This window comes from Atheta coriaria, unplaced genomic scaffold, assembly GCF_025399875.1.
Source record: "Atheta coriaria isolate IRGN ID8LTWV9N9 unplaced genomic scaffold, Caltech_Dcor_3.1 hic_scaffold_7_pilon, whole genome shotgun sequence".
In the NCBI taxonomy this organism is placed as follows: Eukaryota; Metazoa; Arthropoda; class Insecta; order Coleoptera; family Staphylinidae; genus Dalotia; species Dalotia coriaria.
The window spans coordinates 4,391,741-4,414,864 of NW_027045449.1; the positions used below are offsets into that span (position 1 = coordinate 4,391,741).

The 23,124-nt window shown below is 40.8% G+C and overlaps 1 protein-coding gene and 2 long non-coding RNA genes across 4 annotated transcripts in view; 1 reads left to right on the plus strand and 2 right to left on the minus strand.

The window, feature by feature from the left end:
• Positions 1-9,442, plus strand: part of LOC135796274 (uncharacterized) — a 35,220-nt gene extending 25,778 nt beyond the window's left edge. The window contains exon 3 of the long non-coding RNA XR_010549296.1: positions 9,097-9,442. This is a non-coding gene — a long non-coding RNA (uncharacterized lncRNA). The remainder of the gene's footprint in view (positions 1-9,096) is intronic.
• Positions 9,443-10,978: 1,536 nt separating this feature from the next.
• Positions 10,979-12,251, minus strand: LOC135795480 (zinc finger CCHC-type and RNA-binding motif-containing protein 1-like). Its single transcript, XM_065307162.1, has 4 exons — positions 12,002-12,251; positions 11,754-11,937; positions 11,469-11,690; positions 10,979-11,419 (listed from the first exon to the last, which is right to left on the minus strand). The coding sequence occupies exons 1-4, from the start codon at positions 12,109-12,111 to the stop codon at positions 11,285-11,287; spliced, it is 651 nt and encodes a 216-aa protein (XP_065163234.1). The 5' UTR covers positions 12,112-12,251; the 3' UTR covers positions 10,979-11,284.
• Positions 12,252-16,541: 4,290 nt separating this feature from the next.
• Positions 16,542-22,753, minus strand: LOC135796037 (uncharacterized). Of its 2 annotated transcripts, XR_010549219.1 has the most exons (3): positions 22,543-22,753; positions 18,383-18,643; positions 16,542-18,250 (listed from the first exon to the last, which is right to left on the minus strand). It is a non-coding gene; the product is annotated as an uncharacterized lncRNA (long non-coding RNA). The 2 variants fall into 2 exon arrangements; XR_010549218.1 differs by having other exon boundaries at positions 16,542-18,643.
• Positions 22,754-23,124: the final 371 nt, after the last annotated feature.

Genomic DNA, 23,124 nt, shown 5'->3' on the forward strand with positions numbered 1-23,124 from the left:
AAACTTACTTTCTAATAATAATAAGGGTATTAACGTTTAATGACATTTAGTTTGTCAATGTCAACGCTTTTATTTTTAGATCGTGTTTTATTTCACTTTTTGTGGAGTAGAATTGATTGACTTACAAATTGATTATTCATTATGACGTTTGATGGCGGGAAATCGACAGACGAAGAAGGTCTGCATGCTGGGGCGGAAGCTGTTCAAATATTTAATAAAAAATATGTCAAAGCGAATGAAATGTAACATGAAACGGCCGGCAGGTTTTAAAAGCGCTGACATTTTTTACATTTTGCGTGCTGTTCCTTTCAACATTTCTGAATAAATCAAAGGATATTTTGACTGTTCAAGTGGGCGCTGTGTAATATGGGTGTTTGCCGGTGTTAAAAATGGCCTTAATTAATCAAACGATTCCTTTCTGACGTGAATTATTCACACTCTCCGACGCGCATATGCCGTCAAACGAAAGTGAAAATAAAATAAACCACGCGCCGCCGATGATGTGCGCGACCATCCGGGATGAGGGTAATGAATTTGATGAAAACATTTTGTTCGGACAATAACTCAGATAAAACACTTTCCGGCCATTTAGATAAACGCACCTGGAGCATACCGGGATGCAAATGTCAATATATTTCGTCGGTTATTAACGTCGCGCCGCACTGATAACATTTAATCTTTATTATGCGCACGCGTGAGAGCGAGAGAGTGGTGTGCGCCTTAATAATTAATGTCGGTGCTCCGGCAAGCACTTTCAGCCGGGCGCATAAAGCATTGCCATCTTCGCTCATAACAATTTAATAAACCTTAATAACATCTGCCGCGTTATAAAGTAAATTAATTCGCGTTCGGGTGCCACTCGACTACGGCGACGACGACGCAGAGGGCTGCTGCGTCGTGGAATGTCATTTATGCAGGTAAACATTAAGATGAAAACGAAATCTTAATAATTGTGACACAAACATTATACGCAGTCAAGGAGCGCTTGAGAGTGGCGAGGATGGCACGTTGGAGCGAAACGGCGTCGTTTCCTTAATGGATATTTCATCTCTCTTACGCATTGCGTTTGTGCAGAATCTTCAAAAATATACCGACTGATTCAGAAACAAATTTTAAGTAAAACAAAAGCCAATTTAATTCAAAATAAAACAAAAATTTTAAAAAATTATTTTGTTTTATGCTATAAATACATTATGTTAATTTTAAAATATTAGTTGTGTTAAAATAAATTGACTAAGATGTTAGAAAATGTATGTGACAATTTGTATGTTGAGGATTTTACTCTTGAATATCATTTTGTGAATATCGTGTGCGCGCTAAAGCTTCGCACGGCTATTCATAGAAACGTAACGTTCGCTCAAGTTTTCGCCTCTTCTCGGCGTGCGCGACGAGACGGGATATTAAATTAAACTTGCAATTGCCGCACAAAGTTTTCGGCAGCGCGCACCCTCCGCGATTGCGACCGTTTTCGCGCCTCTTTTCGGCGATAATCATTTTTCGTACGCACAGCATAACCCTTTCACAAATTCTTACAAAGCAGATGTTGCATATAAAAAAGGTTGTTATTTTTATATAAAACATTCTTTTATATTTGAATAGTAAACGCGCCGAAAAATTAATGAAAACCGATCCAAGTACCGTAACACGAGAGCGCGGCCGTGGGGAGATTACCACCCTCTTACAACACGTTTTCGCACGCGCTTACATTTCGACGTGGGAATACCATCGAGTCATCCAATGCGTTCGACCAGTCTTCCGCGTTCGCATTCGCGTTTGAAAAAAGGACATTGTTTGTTTTGCTTTGCTTTACTCAGATGGAGGTAGCTCTCCGAAATGGCAAAAAGTGATGTTAAATATTGACTGGCGAGATAATACGTGCCGCGTCGCGTTGTCCTTCTTCCAGTGTGCAGGCGAGCTCGTGAGGGCTCGGATGTAATTAATAGTTTAATTAAAATTGAATTCACGCCAGAGCGGCGCGCCGACGAGGAAATTTATAAATTTCATATTTGAAAGCACACTCCGAGCTTATAATTGCTTTCGCGCTCGAGCCGCCGTCGCCGCCTCCAGCGAAAACCTATTAAAATTGTTTAGAACTATATTGCACTTGTCTTGTCCGCCTCCATAAATATCTACAGCGTGTTGCGCATTCAGATTTTCATCCAAATTTCTTGCATACTTTTTTGACCCCAAAACACAATTTTCACTAATTCATAATCACGGAGTATTAAATTATTAATTTTTTAAATTCATATTTTTAATATATTTGTTTAGTTGGTGTTTTATATCGTATTTCGATTTATGTTTACAATTATCCTCGCCAAGGTAGAATAAAATTGCTCCTCGTGCGCGTTGAGGGTTTGAGGGGCATTAAGTCGCGCGCCAAGCTTAATTGCCTTTTTATGCGCTTCGTTTTTCAATTAAGCGCATAATATTCCGCCTGCGAAACGACAAATCGATAAGCTTATTACGCTTGTTATTAAAACGGGCGCGACGTGCTCACGTCGAGCTCGCAGGGCGAAAATTAAAAATAAACTTATCAAAAACGACCTGGGCATTATCGTCGTTTTATTACGCGAGCACCTATAGGTAGATAGGTGTACGGGGCCAGCTTGTTGATTGTGCAAGTCGAGTTTAATTAAATCGCTTTGCAAACTAAACTTTCGATTGACTCCGCGCTGCGCGCAACATGCAAATTGCTCTCGAACTGTTTTTAACAACTGTTAATTATCATGGGATATGGTTAATTCATTCGATTTTGACATTTATTGAGTTTATAAGGAAAAAATTCTATCTCGGACCAAAATAAAAGATTTTCCGTTGCATTTTTTTTGCTTGCTTGCTATGAAGGGTGGAAAAGTTTTTGTGCGCGAGAAATTCTGTTTCTCATTTTATCTCTTGATGAACAATGGTCCAGAATCCGTTATAGTTGCTTTGTTAGCACTCCGGCGGTAGACCTGGGTATTGATCAGCGCCCCGTGCGCTCGCTTCCCTTTTCTGCCGCCCCCCGTGCGTCCGTCCGGCCCTTCTTGCCCCGGACTGCGCGCGCGAAAGCTTGACCAGCGCCCGAAGTTCTCTCTCCGCGTGTGCTCGCACACCTCCACACACAGAGATGCAGAACAAACTTCGAATGCTTCCAACTCGCAGTTTCCAGCATTCCAGAGTGCGCGAATGCAAGTCCACTCCGGTTGCCGGACCTTGTCTCATTCTCTCGCCTTCTTCCGACTCGCTCGCTTTTCGCACGAATCGATATTTCAGTTTCTGTTCTGAAAAATGCAATTGTCCGCGGCATGACAACGTTGTGAATCAATTAGGCGGCGACTGGTCCATGTGCAAACATTAAGTGCACGAATAAATCCTCAACATGTCATGTCGAACATTCGGTTATTATTGAATTTGTGTCATAAACTGAATGCGGTGAATAGCGATCCGCGTGCGCCTGATGTAATTACGCACATTAAATTCGAGCCATGCGATGACGCGGCGTCTCTTCCTCTTGGTCAATCTGTAGAATTGACCAGCGTTCTGAAAACCTTTCGGAATTTTGCCATTCGTAGATTGTTATTAGACGCTCCGCGAGCGTTCGCGTTCGCTCGGTAAGCCGGGGCAGATTAGGCAATAACTTGGGGGAATTAACGTCCGAGCTTCGTTCCGGGCGCAAACTGACCGCTGGTCAGAGAATTTGCAATATTATATGCGAGGGGTTGAACGCGAGAAAGGGACGCACGACTGCGGGCGCGTCCGGCCGTCGGCGGAATGGCCATTTAAGCGTCGTTGATTTTACGAAACAAAGGATATTGCACCCTGCAGACTCTGTCATTTCCAGCTACAGATGTCGGAGCCGAGCATTATTTATTATTCATCTCATCCGCCATCGATTTTGAGCGCTCTCCCTATACACGACCATTCGCGTTGTTTTCAAAATCACCGCTCGATTTAATCCATTCCGACATACTCACACTAACACGGAGTTTGTTTGAAAATAGCACACATTCTGTTGAATACCTTTTTAATAAATTTCCACAAAATCTGAGAGCTACTTTGTTCCGCCAGGCAAATTACAAATTTGTTTCCGGCTCTAATTTAACGTACATGTATAAATATAAAATGCAAACGAACAGGGAAAGTGAAAGAAAAAAAGGTTCACCGCGTGGAAGGTCTGTTTTTGAAGACGAAGGAGAATTGGTGGTGGGCCGCGAAGCGTGCAGAAAAGTCGAGTCGAGAGCATCGCTCCATCATTAGTGTGTAAATACACGAAGGAGAGCGCGCACGAGAAGAGTCCGACCCTCAGATTTTACCACAAATTAACTTTTGATACGGTCCTCGGTGGAGATATAAAAAGCCGAAGTTAATTCCCGGCGTCTTGGTGGACGCGCCGTCATCGTCATACTCGATGGAATACATTTAAATGGAAATGCGTCCGCAACCCTCTTCGCCGGGTTGCGAATTAAAACTTTGTAACATTAAAATCCGTCAATTTCCATGAATGATTGAAAGTCGCTGTGGCGCACAGGGCTTTCATCTTACAAACGAATCGAACAACTTCCTTCATCTTAAGAACATTCTATGCATTTCTATTTTACAATTCATATTAGCTCAAGTTTCTGGAGCAAATGAAAATTAGGGAAAACTCAGTTTACAGTTGAACGAAAAATACTTTCGATTGGTTAACCACCAAATTTGTTTTATTTTTTGATCCGCTAGAGGTCGTCGCAACATAGCAGTAAAACGATTTTTTGCGTTGTAAAAAAAAAGTGTTGAAAGTCCTTTCACATAACGGGTGAATTATGCCGCGCAGGAAGCCGAAATAGACGATTTAATCCGAAAGTGGACAGTTTAAATGGAATAAGGAGGCGGTTCGGCGAGTGCATGCGAGAGGTGTTGAGGGCCAAGTACATCCGCGCGCGGCCCGTAACCCCTGCCTCATTTATTTCGGCCGCCGCCGCCGCCGAAGCACCAAAGAAAAGTCCTCGTCCGCCAGCTTCACCTTTCACCACCACCCCACGCCAGCCGCATACACTCGCCTCGGTCAGTGCGCTATCCACTATATTTGCTTCCTTTATCTCGCGCGAATTTCGATTGTTCCAAAGGCTATTCCTTCTCCTGTCAATATCCGCTTTCCGAGGCGAGCGAGCTTTGAGTTTGAGTGCCGCGCTCCTGCCTCCTTCGCGCTCATCCGATGCGTTATCTGAAGGAATTCAATTTCTGTTATTCGTCCATCTACCATCCATCCCTCGGTGCGTGCGAGGCGCTTAAACGTTTTTGTTGTGCGAGTGGAAAGAAAGCAAGACGTACGATCGGGCGATTGTGCGATGCCGCGCGATGAGTTTCAAAGATGTGTTGCTCTGTTTGTGTTTTCTCTGCCTGCCCAGGTGCGGCATCTGGAAAAGTATTTCTTGTTTTTGTGCCGGCAAAGAAATGGCAATGAAAGAAGAGGGTCGGGTTGGGTTTTTGGTCGGCCTTGGGTTTGAGGGGGTGGTGGTTGGTGCGCTATTGTGTATATTTCTTCGCCGCCCCCCGCACACACTCGGAAGAAAAGCACTTTCATAAATCTGCTACCGCCGAGATATATGTGCTCACAATTTCCGGGATCCGGCCATTAAGCTGCTGCGCGCCCCAGCACCAGCTACACCAGACTCTACCATTTCCCGTCTACTTTATTTGCCGTTTGATTTTGTCTATATAATATTTAAAGCCGTTCCCGGCGCAACGAATCCTTCAGCAGTTTCAGCGCTCGCGTGGACAGCTACATACATTCTATATTCCTTTTTCGCGCACACCTCTCACTCGTACATCTCGTTCTGGTGTTAGTTTCGCACGTTCGATTCTCTAATTCCATCTCCCAATTCACTCCTTCATTCTCTCACTCTTTATCTTTCTCTTATATTTCATCCTGCTTGCGCGTGCTGGCCAGCTAAAACAGCAAAGGATTGCAAGGGATTGCGATGTGGAAAATAGAAAAAGGCGAGCGCAAGAAAAACAAGAAATGCGCCCCCGCGTCCGAGATGGAATGGCGCGGAGAATGAGAACTTTGCTGCGTGTAGATTGAAAACGAGAGAAAAATGACCGCTGTCCGAGCGGACGCAGTGCTTCATTCCCAGCGAGCCGAGAAACTTATCAAAGTTTGATGGTCGCTCCGCAGCTCTGCAAACCCACCCTCACACGCCTTCACCTACGAGTAAAACCAACCCTCGGCGTACGGGCCTCTTCGGCAAACTCCAACTTTCTTGATAAAAGAACAAATAATGGAAACTTTCGAGTGCGCTCTGTGCAAACACCTGCACGGATATGAAACAACCCCTATACCAAAAATACACACTCCGCGAGTATTGTATATCAAGCTGTAATTAATATTTCTGTTGCACCCTTTCCTAAAATACAGCCATCGCAATCCGAAATGCACTCGTTGTCCGGTCCAACTTGGAAGTTGGATTATTTAAGACGACAGTCGCGGATTTCAAGCAAATCTCATCCGCAAAGCTTTCTTGAACGTCATTCTTTGTCTTGCGCGTGCTGTATTTACCTTTCTCTATCCGGTGGAGAGCGACCGCCGCAGGCATACAGACCAAGACGGCGGCCGCTGGGCAAACGAACTAAGAACAAAGTTTCATCCGAGCGCAACTGCCGGCGAAAACTTTACGGATGGACAAAACATATATACCCATGTCCATTCACATGTATGACAAAAACTCACTTTAGTATAAAATAATAAACAGCGTTCGAAATTTCTACATGTTGGTTTTGTCAAGTTGTAATTTTTTGGTACTGATTTTGTTGGATTGGTACCTAGGTAGTTTGCCGGGGAGAAAAACCTAAATTAATTCTGTCACCAGCAGACGAACGTCGAGGCGCTGCTAAAGAAGATTCATGATTTTAATAATGGCGCACTGATCGGCAGTTACCTGCGCGTATGCTAGCCTGCCGATGGCACATTAAGGGTTGCGTAATTAAGAAGAGGTGGGCCTCTTCCCTCGCCCAGAGAGGGAAGTTGAGGTTCATTACTTGAGCTCGAGTGGCTTGGCCTTTCTGTATGCACACGCCTGTCGAAAGGCAATTGAGTGCCGTGCGAGGGCAGCAGGTTACACACTCCTAGAGGACACCCTGCGCGCACGAAAAGAGACGGACCGAAAGTGTTCGGGACAGTATGCAAATCGGTCGGCATCTGGTCCTGGCTCTGGTTTACTCACTCTCTCTCTCTATATATATCTGGCGGCGTGTATCTGGATGGTCAGTACATAAAGCAAGTTGCGCTAGCAGTTGTCGGAAAGTTGTGGCAGGAGCAGAGGAGATGGCGAAGATGGTGGGGGTTTGGAAGGATCCCTGCAGGTCGACGCGCGCGCAAGCGGCCAATCGCGGCCCTCCCGTTTATTACTTACATAAATTCATCATATTCATACAGCGCGCGGCGCGGCGCAAGGCGATTGGCGGATTGAGGGTGGCGGCGGTGGCGGCGGCAGTGGCGTAGGGGAGCGTCTCGCACGTGGCGCAATGCGGATCGCGAGATCGCATCTTTCCGGCGCGGGTTCGCGTTCTCTCTTCAGCGCCGCCTCGATATTAATATTGAATTTTTGTGTGTCTTGGGTCGAGGCGTCGCGCGTTATGCGCGCGCAAAGCCGGACACAGTCCGACGATCTCCATCGCAACGCGACGGCAGAGGTGGAGGCGGCGGCGCAGCACAACGCGCCGGACCTCATTATAGCAAAGCGAAACGATATTTACTGATGGGACGACACACACTTGCGTTCGTTCTCTGTGTGGTGGAACACAAAGCTCGCGCCGAACATCTGAAAGATTTCAATTTAGCGCACTGATGGAGCCCTGCCGCCGACGCTGGCGGTGTATGTGTGTGTGTGTCGGTGTTGTACGTGCACGCTGGTCGAGCGAGGAGGAACCGCCGGCACCGGACAGGACAGCACCGGCCCCCGCGCCGACTTGAAAATCAATAACACACATCTTTGGGCAAACACTTGGCAGTGCACACACGGCGCGGCGGCGGCAGCGGCGACTCTCCGGGGGCCGGCTTGCGCGCGTCCTCCGCGTTGCATTATAAAGAATGAGAAATGCAATATCAACATCGGGCTTGATTTCCCAATTCCCATTCCCTTTACTTTGACAGTATAAGTAAGCGACGGACGGCCGGGACGGACGGGACGCCGTGGGTGGACACGCCGAGAAGATGTCCGTGCTCGTACTTCAAATAACTAAACTCTTCGCTACTCATTTTTCACTCGAACGTAAACTTACACGGACGGGCGGACAAGATAAGAGACCATTTTTCCTGCCTTCTTTGTACCTACTTTAACATTTTACGACATTTTTCAAACTCCTTCAAATGGATTCAACAAATATATTTAAGCTTCCGTCCAAAAGTCTAAATGTAAATATAAAATATTAGTTATTTATGGAAAATCGAAACAAAATCTGATAATTTTCGCCCATTTTTAACTTTTAACAAACTTAATAGCGAAATTCAGCTGAAAAAATTAAATTGCGAAAGTAAAAAATTCTTGCTGCTTTCTGATTGGTGATAATTCTGAAAAGTCGCTTATGAACCATAAAACGATATGAAATCTTATATACTAGACTATAAATAGCGACGCCCGCATCGTGGGGATTGTGGCGTCGGGACGCCGCGCACACCAATCATGCGTGCGTGTGCGCCGCCGTCGCCCCGGTTATGAAATATTATAAAGCGGACGGCTGGTATTGGCTACGGCGCGTCGGACCAATCCAGGCAAAAATATGATATCATATGGTTTGCGCGCTCCTGCGGCATGAGGGAGCGAGCAGGAGAGAAGGGGCACTCGCGACGCCGGCGGTGTCGGGCGTCGGCGCGACTTGAATCGATATGGCAGCGGCAGCAGCGCCCGACGTCCATTCTACGACGTCGCCCAGCGAGTGCACACTGTACACCACTCTAGGACACTCCACATTTTATCTCAAAACACAAAATAATAACAACAATCTAAAATTGAAGCTACTTTTATTTAGCTCTGTTGCTTGCAGGAAGATTTTTCACAATGTTGCATGTTGTTGTTTCATTTTATGGTCGAAATTAGGCTTTCTGTGGAATGAGTCTTGATCACTTATTGCTTTTAGCATGAGTAGTCCTGAGCGTCCGGAAGCATCTCCCCGAATGCCCATCATAGTTGATGGAGTTCGTTATCTCCGAGGCGATCCATCTGCGAGTGAAACGGTAGTTGCAGCCCTCGCACGTATTTCATCTCGGATGTGATGGCGATGGCCGGCTACAATGACCAACGGGAAGAAACGAGAAGCTGGGTTTAATACTCGAAATTAGATTATGGCTGGGGTCGCTTCGTCGATGTGCTCTCGAAGATAATGCTACGTAATCACATGACGAGTATTTTGGTACAAAAAGCAGAAGAACGCATCAGAAAACTGAAATGTCTTTATGAGAATAATGACCTTTGGGTTAAAACAACAGCCGGTGATAGTTTTCAGTTCATTAAAATATATTTTAAACATCTCTAAAATATTCTAAATACGCAATGTTTTATTTATTCACTTTAAGTTTGTCACAACCGTTCTGCAATTTTTCATTTTTGTTACAATTTATATACAATTTTAGAACTTATTTGTTATTGCCTAATCAAGAATTTTCCTTGGTTGGCTACAAATAAAAGAGGATAAATTAAAAGCGTCTCGGCGGCTCCAAGATAAAGTATAATATGTTGCGTAATAATTCCGATGGAAGGTAATTCTATTGGAAAATTGGCAGCCGCACACGCACGTGCAAACTCCGAGGGGATTGAGCGAAACCGCGCAACTGGAAATTATATTAAAGTGTTCCTATCATCCCTATCCCGACGTTATTCGAGTATCCGCCTGTGCGAATTTCGTACTCAATGCGTGCATGAGTATGAGTGTGCGGGCGTGCAGGCAGGCAGGCTGGCGGTACGCGTATATCGTCGAAGCAACGAATCATCTCCCTGCGGCTTACTGCACAAAACAAAGTTACATTTCGTCGGCACAAATTAAATTTTAACGGAACGTAATTGAACGCGCCGCGGCGCTGCCAGAGAAACGCTACGCGCCGCGATGCGCTCGCCCCGCGTTCGAACGCCCAAGCGTATTTTATGCTTAATACATACAGGAACCGCAAATAATTGTAACCCTTTTCGGTGCTTCCGCACTTGTGCCACGCCGGGGCGTCTATCTGGCTTCGATCAACAGATAATCCAAAGCTCTATACGCATCTATGCAAACGCACAACAGCAAAAATACTGCAAGGTTTGCGATAAATACAACTGTACAAAAGAAAATCTTCATACTTCCAATTTAAAGACTACATAGTAACATCCACAATTTGAGGCCGTTTTTTATTCTTTGTTGGTGAATGTGTTTTGTGTTTTGAATTAAAAGAAACACGATTCATAATAAATGATTGCCGTAACGCGTGACGTCCTGGTGTGCCTTTTTTGTGCGAGGCAGGCGCCCCAAGAGAGCCGCCAAAGAGCCACGTCGTTTATTTATTTACAAGACCAATTGATTTGGCGCAGTAAACATATAATCGTGAATAAAAAATGCGCGGCAATATTTAAAGTCGGTGGCATTTGTGTATGTGCGGCGGCTTGTCGCGTTTCGGTCGTAACGTGACAGCAAGCGGCGGCTCTCCCTAAGGATTATTCAGGGTCAAAACAAGTGTCAATCGATCAGACGGGCACGCGCGTGCAGGACACGACACAGCGCGAGATGTGAACGAATGTGCGCCGTTTCCAAATTTATTTCGGACATTATTTACAAAGGCGCATAAGTTTTGCTTCCGCATGCAGCCAAATGTTGACCACTGAAGATCCACAGAGTATTAAATTTCTAGTTTGAATTAATGTGCGTATAATACATGTAAGTAAAAATAAGTGTTGTATGAAATTGCGAAATTACATAACGTAAAATTAGAAATGCTTAAATCATATAATTCAGAGATAAACAGATTTGGGAGGGACATTAACAGTTGATATTTGTTAATAATAATTTTGTATATTTTGCATATTCCTTTGCAACCCAATATTGTCTTTAACCATATAATAAATTATAACTTATTCAATGCCAAAACATTCAAACCAAGAAATAATTACACTCAAAACTAAATGCTAGCGACATCTACGAGAGGGTTGAAAAATTATGGTCTTACTCGACTAGACTCTACAAAATCGTCTGTATTATTGACTGCTAGCTCAAGTAGGTTAGTATTTGCATTGCAAGTGTAAAAAAATTTATAAAAGTTCCTTGTAACTGAAACAAAACGTATATAAATAACAATAAGTTATTCAACTTCTTCTTCATCACTAAAATAAGAGCTCTTTCTAATTCTTTTTCTTGGAGTTACATTAGGTTTACTACTTTCATAACTTCCAGTAGCAACTTGAAACCTATAATTATCAAGTTCTTCTTTGTCTGCCTAAAACCAAACAGTTAAAAATCACGTCTTTAGAAAAATGTATTCATACTTCTGCTGCAATTGCTGCGCTCAATGTTTCGTCATCTGATATATGATCTGAATCTTCAACAATATCTACATTTTTGCTTTCTTGTGCTTTATATGCTTTTGGTTTTCTTTTTCTTTTCTTCTTGGGTGGTGGTTCTCTATTACCAAGAAGATTTTTAGAACAACTGTAGCTTAGATGACCAGTTTCCCCACATTCAAAGCAAGTTGTTTTATCAGGATATATCTGCAGAAGTTTAATAAGCCCATTTTCATTGCTAAAGCAGATCTTCCTTAAGTTAATACATACTTTTTTCTTTATAAACTCGGCACTTCTTCCATTATCTTGAGCAATGCTTGCTTTCAATGTTCTCCCATACATTTCTTTTAAATTTGTAGATTCCACACATTTTTTAGCATCTTCTGGTAGCAAATACATTATAAAAGCAACACCCTTGCTCTTGCGTGTCACCTTATCCTTTACTATTGTAACCCTATAAATTAAAATCAGTTAATTTGTGCAAAGTGTCTGAATTAGCTGGTCTGATATATACTAACTTAACAATTTTTCCATGTTTTTCAAATAATTTGTGAATATCATTGTTCTTCAGATCAAAAGGAATATTAGAGACATACACTGTACTTTTACTTGGTGCTATATTACTCATGGTATGGAAATCATAAATATTCGTTTAAAATCACAGTTTACAATTATGAAATAATACAGCGCAGTAATGTATATCGGCGTTTGTTTACTAGAACATGAAGGTTAGATGTACACACACATGTAATTGTAATCTAAATATGAACATCTCTACGCATGCGCGCGTTTACATATGCGCACTGACGCGGCACTGCGTGTTACACGAAACTTAAGGAAATTGAAAAATAAAACATCATATAAGTACTTACAGGACAAGCTGTATCTACTCGATATGAGATTAACAATCGGAAGGATAATAGACAACCAATGTGTATCCAAAAACTCAATACATATGTAGAGACCGCTTTATTAAGTTCAAAATGTAAAAAAAAGCATTAGGGGATGGTAAAATGAGATGATTGGAAATCTTATTGGTGGTTGGGGGATGGTTTCGTAAATGTCGGAATGTACTGCATTACACATGTGTCCTTGAGCATGAATTTATGACGCGTGCGATCATTGCGCACAATCCGCGCTGCGCATAGCGCAAGCACTTTCGGCGCACGCGGCTCACGGCGTCATCTCATCGAGCCGAGTTAGTCGTAGTCGCCCGCTTGTTCGTGCGTGTTTCTGGCGGTCCGCCGCCATGTTCTTTGTAAAATTGATTCGGTCAGATCTGTTTAAAATTCGCTATTGATCCTAATACCTAATAAATCATTTCAATTGAGTGTGACGTTGTGCTCTTATTTTTTAGCTTATTTCCGGGATCGCGTAATATATTTAACTTCTATCGTTGCAATCCAAAATAGTCCGCATGAAGTTCCTGCAAACCGCTTTGGACAACAGTTAAACTTCCCAGTGGTAAGATCATACTGGAACTGGTATTCTTCATTTAATTTTGCATTTTTACTACTACTAAATATTTAATGTTTTCGTCATCGTTATTGGGAGAATGTTTTCTTTCAAGAAAGCGGATTTTAACCAGTACGCACAATATTGTGTTCGTTTTATTCTCTCCGCGCTTATCAGCAGACCCGATGAGAGGGGGGGGGGGTTAACTGGGATGTATTCCCCGGGGCCCGGCTGAACCCTCTAAAATCGCAAACACAAAAAAAAATAGTAAAAATACACAATTAGGAGATATTCACAATTCATAAAAAGAGCAAAAAAAGAAAAATTGCACTTAAAGTCACGTTTCTGGTCCTTTTATCCCACAAAATTAAATTATTTTAAATTCTTATCTAATGCCAAATCCAATCTTTCATAACTTTGAATCCGTTGGTCGCTATCGCTTTTAGTTTAAAAGATATGCACTATTATCGTTTTCCTTGTTTATTTAGTTTTATTGCAATTAATCGCAATTGTATGGTTGAGTTTAATTCGGTTTACCGTAGCAGGGTGTCGATAATAGTGCCTCGTGTTCTGGGCACCGTCTAAGGGTGTCGGTAAAAGTGACTCGTTTTCAGGGCACCGTACAAGGGTAGCGGTAAAAGTGAGTTGTATTCATAAAATATAAATTGTTTTGGAACTTTTAGTTCAGGAAATTTAATTATTTTATATTTTTACCTGATAGAGCTTCCAAGCTTTCATAATCTTCAATCCGTTTGTCGCTAGCGCTATTAATTTAAAAGATACTCGTTACCAAAAATACTCAAAAAAACATGACACAGTAGCCATTCCCTTTTTGCCAATTTTCTGTTATTAATTGATTCTTTCATCTCTTAGATTTCCTATTTAACTTGCTTATTAAAAGAAGTTATACTTTATCTTACAGTGAATGTTTAAATTAGGGGCGGTGTTGTGAATACCAATTAACTAAGGTAGTTAAGGTAGTAACTGTACAGTATACTTATACAATAAATTCTTTTCATATGCCGAGAAATATTGAAAGTAAAAGTAGATTTCGTGGATGTCGGTTATTCCAACATTGTGAAATTTTAGTTTGGTCTTTTCAACTACTTGTTCATTAATACGTTTGTGTATAAACAACTTTTTTTGTTCGACTTACCTGCCCTGTAGCTGGTTACGTGCAGCGCACACGGCAGTCGTTTCACCGCGTGGTTTGCGAGCGTGTCTCTCTAATCGCCACGGGTTTTGAGGTTTTAATTGGTTTAATTGTCGTGTATTCTTTCGGTCATCAGCAAAATACTCGTAATTGCCACGGGCACGTGTCGGTGTTTTGTGTGATGATATGTGGCGGTTAGAGTCTTCGTAAGTGCGAAATAAGTATCCGTTAATCTGCGCGTGAGGTTTCTGTTGATAGAATATATTCCAGGATAGAAAATCTCCTCATAATGCTTACGTGTGTAATTAATTTTTTTTCACAAACAGTTAAGGCGGTTTAACGTAAATTGTTTATTAAATTTGAGAGATATTAATTTTTCTTGTATTATCTTACAAATTACAAACACGCGGTTGTATTTTTATCAGATTTCCTAGTCCCATTTCCGAAAATAACATACATGATTTAATTATTACAAACACGGTTTTTAAAATTATGTGAGGATTATTAAAGTGACACTATTCACGTGGTCGACCACGTTTACTTTGCCGTCGGCCGTCGGCTCGGTTATTTTTTCGCTGAACACGTAAATGATTTTAATCAAAGTGCACTCGTTAGCATCATTAAATTAAGATGTTTCTAGTTGACCTAATAAAATCTTGTACGGTGAATAGTATTTGTTTTTGTTATTTGTGTATATCTACAAAAAAATAGTAATTTTTAAAGTATTTAACGACTGTTTTGTTACGCGCCGTCGCTTGTCGTCTGCTAATTTGGATGTTTTCCGACGGATATTCTATCAATTTATGATGATGCTTCACCCGTCGGTTATCTTGTGCAGTTGATGTTATCATCAAATAATACATTTAAATACAATAGGTATATTAAAATGCAAGTGTTTTATTTTCATTGCACTTTTTGCTCAATTTCACGATGATTTTCGGGGATTTTATATTAAATTATTTTTGTGTATTTGTAAATTTCCGTCTTCATGATGTGAATATTGACTCCCTTTGAAGTTTCTAAAATTTTCTTTTTGTAACACCCTGTCTATTAGTTTTTCTAATGCTACGTAGAAAATTGCCTGTATTTGTGAGTTTTGAGTGTTTAGAATTTGAGATTTTCTTTCGAAAACACCCTGTATATTCATATTCCCTAGTGCCCGTGAAAATTTTGCTTCAACTGTTATTTTTAGCGTTTTCCTCATTGCCTTTTGAATTTTCTTTTTGTGACGCCCTGTATATTAGTTTCCCGGAACCTCCGGCGAAAACGAATGTTATTTGTAGTTTTGAGATTTTTTTTGCACTATAATTTTTGTTTTGTAACACCCTGTATATTTATTTCCATTTTCAATCACCTAGAAAATTGGCTATTTACTAATTTCATTATACCGGTATAAATTTATGAAGTAGTATTTGCTGACATATGCGCGGCTAAGCAGGTCGTAAGTCTTGTTTCAATATGGCGACATGTATTCTGTTGACTTGTAAAACCTAAACTTGTTTTCTATTATTAATAAAGAAATAGTAAGATATATTGACTTCGTTGATTTGTGTGTTCGCCTTCTATCATTTCAGGAACAGGTCTCTAAGAGAGTTCCCTCTCTCAGGGGATGATCCCCCCTATAAAAATTGTTAAGGTAACCTGTATGATTTGTGTACTCCTTCTTTCCTTTCAGCTACAGGTCAGAACTTATAAGAATATTACAAGTGTGTCGCCTCTCTTGAGATGACTTAAAACTAAGAAATATTTTTACAAGACCTTAAAAGAATTGTCCTTATAAGGAGTTCCCTCTCTCTGGGGGTGATCCCCCACCATAAAAATTGTTGATATGCCTGATAATTCCGGGGATGAAGCGCAGAGACATCGTAGCTGTAGGATGGGCCGGGAGCAATGGACGGATCGAAGCAGTAGACTGTCTAACGACACGGGCCAAAAAATTTAAAAATCTGATCTTCTCCCCTGTTCTCTTTCTTCTATCTACTCTACTCTACTCTACCCTCTGTTTTCTTCCTTCTATCTTCTCCTGTTCTCTACTACTCTCATTCTTCTATTTCTCTGTTCTCCCGTTCTCTATTTACTTTCTTACTTCTCTTATTGCCACCACTTGTATTTAAATTTCTCTTATATTTCGTTGCATTTCATGTATGCAACCCAAATTTCACATGATATTTTTATATTTGAGAAAAATGCCTTCTATACCTGAGATTCGATCCGTGTTTGCTAGCATGCCAGCAGGTGCACGTACCTACTCGACCACCGAGTGTTTTAATCACTTATATTTGATTCTTCTATTTATGTTTTTATTTTTATCATGTTTTTAAAAACAACAACACAATTCAAGCCACAGTTAGTTACGCTATACCCGCTGCACACACATTAGATTTGTCGTATGTTGTATTATTTAAAACTGAAAACAACAAAGAGGATACCATAAAGAAATATGAATAAGATTGTACTATTACTTTGTGTTTTATTGGCAATATTTAACAATAGATACATTTTTTTTATATAAAAATATCAAGAGCTAGAAAATTCTGCCGCAATAAAAACTTGCCTTAAAATACGTGCTTCTCCAACACATCCGTTATGGATATTGCTAACTTCATGGTTCGGCCACTCACAAACTTCTTCCCTGGGCACCAACAACTGGGTGCCGACGAACATGCACGCTGTGTACATGTAGACCAACACGGCTTATATTCAGCGACGACCGATGGAACATCACACGCGCACAGGTAAACTGACGATTAATTCGCGATTGATGAACATTCGACGCGTACAATTACATAGTAAAACCACGTCCCCGATATGTACTGCCGATTGTGTATTGAAAATCGATCAATTTTCTTATTAACGAGATTGTTCGAGAATCAAGTGATGAACACGCGCGACACTCGCGGCAACCGGAATGGAACTGCGTGTGCACAGCTCACGGCGACAACACGTGGTCACTATCAGTATTACGATACGTTCGGGGCAACGACAGAGGACATAAAAAAGGTAAACGCGATTGACGCAGTCACGTAGAGAATACAATCAATATTAGCAAACGCATCTAACATATAAATATTCAATAAAATACAAATCGTTACCTAAATTTTGAAGCTGTATCCAAGTTCGTCCTACAAAATACAAAAACATTAACAAAATCAATAAATGTCACTCTTTAGAAGACGCGTTAATTCTTCGTAGCGATACATGACAAATGTCTTTGGAATCAAATGTCTAAACTTAATTAATTTATTCTCAAATAATAAAAGCATACGAAACTGTTAGTATAATGTGGAGCTGGCTACATAACCGCTACAATAGTTATTTAGCTAAACATGTTTCTCATTTTTTTGGTTTTCCATGTTAATGAAACAACACAAACAAATAGTGAAATAGTGAAAGCTGCTAGTCATTCGCACCGTAATACTCGTACTTTAAAACAGACGCCCACTTTTTATTTATTACAATTCTATTTTACTCTAGCGGGCCAAGGGGGCAAGAGGGAAGAAGGAAGAAGGGGGTCCTTGATAATTTTAATTGTCGATTTTCAATAGAGAATATCTTCTATACTAAAAGAGATAGCAACTAAAAATTATAGATTATGGAATATTGAAAAATTATCTATCAAATGGAAATTTAAAATAATTTAAGTTAATGGGATAAAAGGTTTAAAAACGCTACTGAAAGTGCTAAAAAAACAAGTTTTTTTGACGATTTATTTCAATTGCGAATATCTCGTAAACTAAAAGAGATAAGTAGGATGTAATCGCAGAAAATTGTAGATTATGGAAGATTGGAAAATTCGCGACATGAGTATCTGAATATGAGTCACTTCTACCGCTACCCTTGTACTGGGCCCTGAACACGAGTCACTTCTACCGCTGCCTTTGTACGGTGCCCTGAATACGAGTCACTTCTACCGCTGTCCTTGTACGGTGCCCTGAACACGAGTCACTTCTACCGCTACCCTCGTACGGTGCCCTGAACACGAGTCACTTCTACCGCTGTCCTTGTACGGTGCCCTGAACACGAGTCACTTCTACCGCTGCCCTGGTACGGTGGCTTGAATACGAGCCACTTCTACCGCTAACCTCATACGGTGACCTGAACACGAGTCACTTTTATTGCTGCCCTTGTACGGTGCCCTGAATACGTGTCCTCTTTTAAACTAAAATTGCAAGCGATCAACGGATCAAAACATATGAAAGATTGGGAAATTCTCTATCAGTTAATAATTTAAAATAATTTAATATAATAGTTAAGTAAATAGTTAAATAATTGTTCAAAGTTAGGTACTTACACCAGCACGATGGGTCTTCCTCATAATGTATAAATCAATATGGAGGCGATATTTATTTGATTCACCTAGCAAACTCTCCGCCAACGACGGTCCCAAGCCCGGGTGAAAAAGGAGGAGGGTCTCCAGACGAGGCTAGCACCCTACCTGAAGGAAAAGCAATCACGCTCATAGAACCCATAACCCGCCTCGGAATGGAAATGCCCTAACGACGACGACCCACGCAAGAAAACGGACATCGCAGAACAAAAACGGCAACATAACCTACAAAAATAAGAAGAAGAAGTGGCGTAACAACACATTAAGAATTGCATGCTGGAATATTATGTCATGGAACACTGAAGAAAACGAAATAAGATTCTCAGCCGCAGAAATACTGGAAAACGTGAGAAATCTAAAAAACCATAAAGCGCCCGGGATCGACAATATAAACAACGAACTGCTAAAAGCAGGATGCGAGCAGCTAACTGAAGAACTTTACAAACTATTCAACGCCATTACAACCTCTGGAATAATACCAACAGAGTGGAAAACGTGTATAACTATACCCATATTCAAAAAGGGCGACAAAAAGAATCCTGAAAATTACCGAGGGATTACTCTTCTTAGCACAGTTATGAAACTATTCACCAAACTCATAGCACAAAAAATACAGCAAATGATTACCATCTCAGAAGAACAACAAGGATTCAGGCGAAATCGATCAACACAGGACGCAATATTTATAATACGACAAGTAGTGAAAAAGTCGATCGAATACGCAAAACCCGCATTTATGTGTTTCATTGACTTAACCAAAGCGTTTGACAGAGTCAGGCTAAGCGACGTGATATCCATCCTAAGCCAAGCGGAAATGCCATCCAACCTGGTGGAAATCATAAAGCAGCTGAATACCGACACCAAAACGCATATCTCAATCAATAGGCAACTGACAAGACCAGTATCAACACCAACCGGTATACGACAAGGAGACTCCCTAAGCCCTCAACTATTCAACATCATTTTGGACCAGATAGTAGAACACACTAAAAAGGCAGCACCGGGCTACAAACTGTCAACAGGAGAAATTAAAATAGTATGTTATGCTGATGACACAGTAATAATTGCAAAGAATGAAAACAACCTACAACGATTACTTTTCGCATTCCACAAAAAAGCGATAGAATTGAACATGCAACTATCAACAGCAAAAACTAAATCAATGGTCATATCCAAACTGCCCGTAAGATGTAAACTAGTGGTCGACAACCTCCCCATCGAGCAGGTACTTGAAATTAGCTACCTTGGAACGACTATAACATCATACCAGAGCAGGACGGAGGAAATAGAACACCAAATAAACAAGGCAAACCGAATAGTCGGAGCACTCAGGCAAATAATACTTAACAACAAATACATGAGCATAGAAAGCAAAGGCCAAATATACTAAACATGTATAAGACCAATCATGACCTACGGCGTAGAAAGCCGAGCAGACAACAGCAAATCAAATAGCCAACTACGAACAACTGAGATGAAGATTCTGAGAATAATAACAGGAAATACACTGAGAGACCGGAGGAGAAACACCGCAATTAGGAACGAGTGCGAAATAGAGGATGTTGTCCGCTGGAGCAGGCAAAGGAGAAGAGCCTGGAACGAACATGTGAATCGCATGAACGACGACAGAATAGCAAAAATTGCTAAAAACAGCAAACCCAACACGCGCCGCCCCACCGGGAGACCACCAACCCGATGGAAAGACTCGTGGATATCCACGTCACTAGAGGAATAACGGGCAATGGGACACACAGGAGAAAGCCTACCATAAGAAGAAGAAGAAGACCTAGCAAATGTTGTGAGTTGCAATACAAAGTCTCCGCGCGATCACAAACCGGCCGGACAATAAACGCACACATAGTAAATAACATTACTATAGTGATTACAATTAAATAGTCGAGTGATGATTGAATATAATACAAACAATACGAGTCGGGTAAAATTAAATGAAAAATTAAAATTCGATTTGCGTAATTATAATTTCTTATGCTGACAGAGTGCCAGATTTTCAATCAAATATTTAAGTGATATCTGCTTGAGTGATCTGCTGCTGATACAAATGTTTTGCTGATGATGATTTTTATAGTAAACTATTCCACCTAATGTAAAATTGTTAGTTATATTCATGATTTAAGAATTGAAGAATACTTGCTTAAATTTACGATGCCACTATAAACTTCAAGAGGTGATTTTATTCCACGAAATAAAGATTCGATATTTGCAGGTAAACAAACTTATCTCTTGTGCGAAATCGCGTGATCGCACACAGACACGGTGTGCACTCACTACCACCGACAAACAATATTTAACGCGAAAACGTGCATCGTAGTGCCATCTAACCGACTATCTAGTAACGGCAGGTTTAAATTTTATCAAATATGCAACAAAGTTGATATTGCATAAAAATACCAATCATAAGCAATTTAATAATGCCTATCAAATATTGCTTTAATTTATACTCTATGATACAATATAAAAATATTATATTCACACATCGGCGAAAAACAAACATTCTGTGCGGAGTATCGAAATGGTGAGATAAAAGATAACATACTCAAGCCCAAAGGGACCTCCTATGGACGGGAAACAACATGGCAGCAACGCCACATAAAAACCGACAATAAAACCGCAGCATTCATGTAATTTGAAATATAAACATCAAAAGCGAGCAAAAAAATAACATAGTTAAATTGAAAATGTATGAAATGAAATTTTAATTCCTAAGAAAAAATGAGCAAGAGGGGGTGCTTGATAATTTATTTTCACGTTTTTTGACAATGAATATCAGCAACCAGATAGAAACCAGAAAATTATAGGTTATAGAAGATTGGAAAATTCTCTAGATGAGTACCTGAATACAATTAACTTCTACCGCTACCCTCGCACGGTGCCCTGAACACGAGTCACTACTACCGCTCCCCTTGTACGATGCCCTGAATACGAGTCACTTCTATCGCTACCCTCGTACGGTGCCCTGAACACGAGTCACTTCTACCGCTGCCCTGGTACGGTGCCCTGAATACGAGACACTAAATAACACTACATAAACTAAAGCCACGGGCTATGGTGTTTGTTTTCTTCTTAACCCTGGCTGCTTTTCTTCCGTTGTGCCTGTGTAGACATACCACTTGCGGCATGTTTTGACACTTTAACGGCAGGAAGGATGTTGTACGGTCGAAGGACCTGGTGATGTGATGCGATGCAATACCTGGATGTGATGATGGTACTCCAGTGTATGGTTGAGAAGGCGGTGGGCTATTAAGGTTAGAGCCACACTTGTGGGAATGAAGTGGTATAGAATGCGGTGGAGAAGTATGTGGCGGGAGTTTAAAATGCGGCAGCATGTGCGGTGGTGGATCCCCACACACTTAACCGGCATTTATGGACAATAAACACGCAAACAGTTAATAACATTACTATAGTCGATTGATGATTGAATATAATGCGAATTTGGATAGTAGATGTCCGGACAAACAATACGAGTCACGTAAAATATTGGATCAACCAGATACCGGCACGAGACTGGCTGCAAACAGTGCAAGCAACGACGCGACAATTTATGATATGAAAGCAATAGATGCGCAAAGCCAGTGCGTCGATTGCACGCGACCTTGTGCGCGAATCGCTTGGGCACGTTACCTGCGATCATAACTAAACTAAGATGCGCCAACATTCGGCGTGAGGGGATCTCATGCGTTGCATTCTCGCGGCGAATGCGATAAGAAAGTGAAAGTTGTGTTCAAAACAAACACAATTCTCGTGTCGAATGCTAAATAATCAAAGAAAAATCAACGTTCTTGACATATTTAAGTCAATAAAGTTGAATAGTGCATACCTTTCAAACTAAAAGCGATAGCGACCAACACATTGAAGAATATGAAAAATTGGAAAATTCTCAATATAATAAAAATTAAAAATAATGGGTCCTAAAAAGTTCCATTTTTTTGAGTTTAGTCAAAAGATAAGAAATAAGAATACAATCGCTTCGCTTGCACATGCCATGCAATTTTAAGCACATTTATGAATATAACAATCTATGAAACACTACGAAAATATGATAATAAAGAAAAACAAACGGCCAAAATAGAATCAATCAATGCGGTTAAGAATATTATTTAATTTACTTTACTGGTCAGTATTGTAAAACTTCCATCGTAAACGGCATCCGTCGGCACAAGCAAATACATAATATTTGCATTTCGCGAACATCTTATAAGCGATAAATCATTAGCGAGACACAATAAGAAAAAATAATCACAAAGAACACCGAAAGTAATACGCGTTACCGAATTAACTCTCAAGAAAGGAAAATCGCGACGACCGCGTGCGAACCATCCGTCGGATACGGTGAAACTAATTTTTATTCCTGCAGCGTAAGCAAACGATACATGCAACGCCATCACACGGTCGCGTATATAGTACAAAACTATACACTACTATCGTTCGCGAATCACCTGACAATAAGAGATAAGAACAAACCGGTCGACTGACAAATGCGACGAGAATATTTCTACTACGTATATCCTCGATATATTCCTCAATATGGAACTTTTAGAAATAAATACAAGATGTGTGTTCTTGTTTTATGATGCCACTTAACATTTCATATATTTTGTCTCCTTTAGATAAAAATATAAATCGCAGAACAACTTGTTAAAAATTACAACTTGTTACATCTTTTTGTTGCATATATAAAGGAAAATATA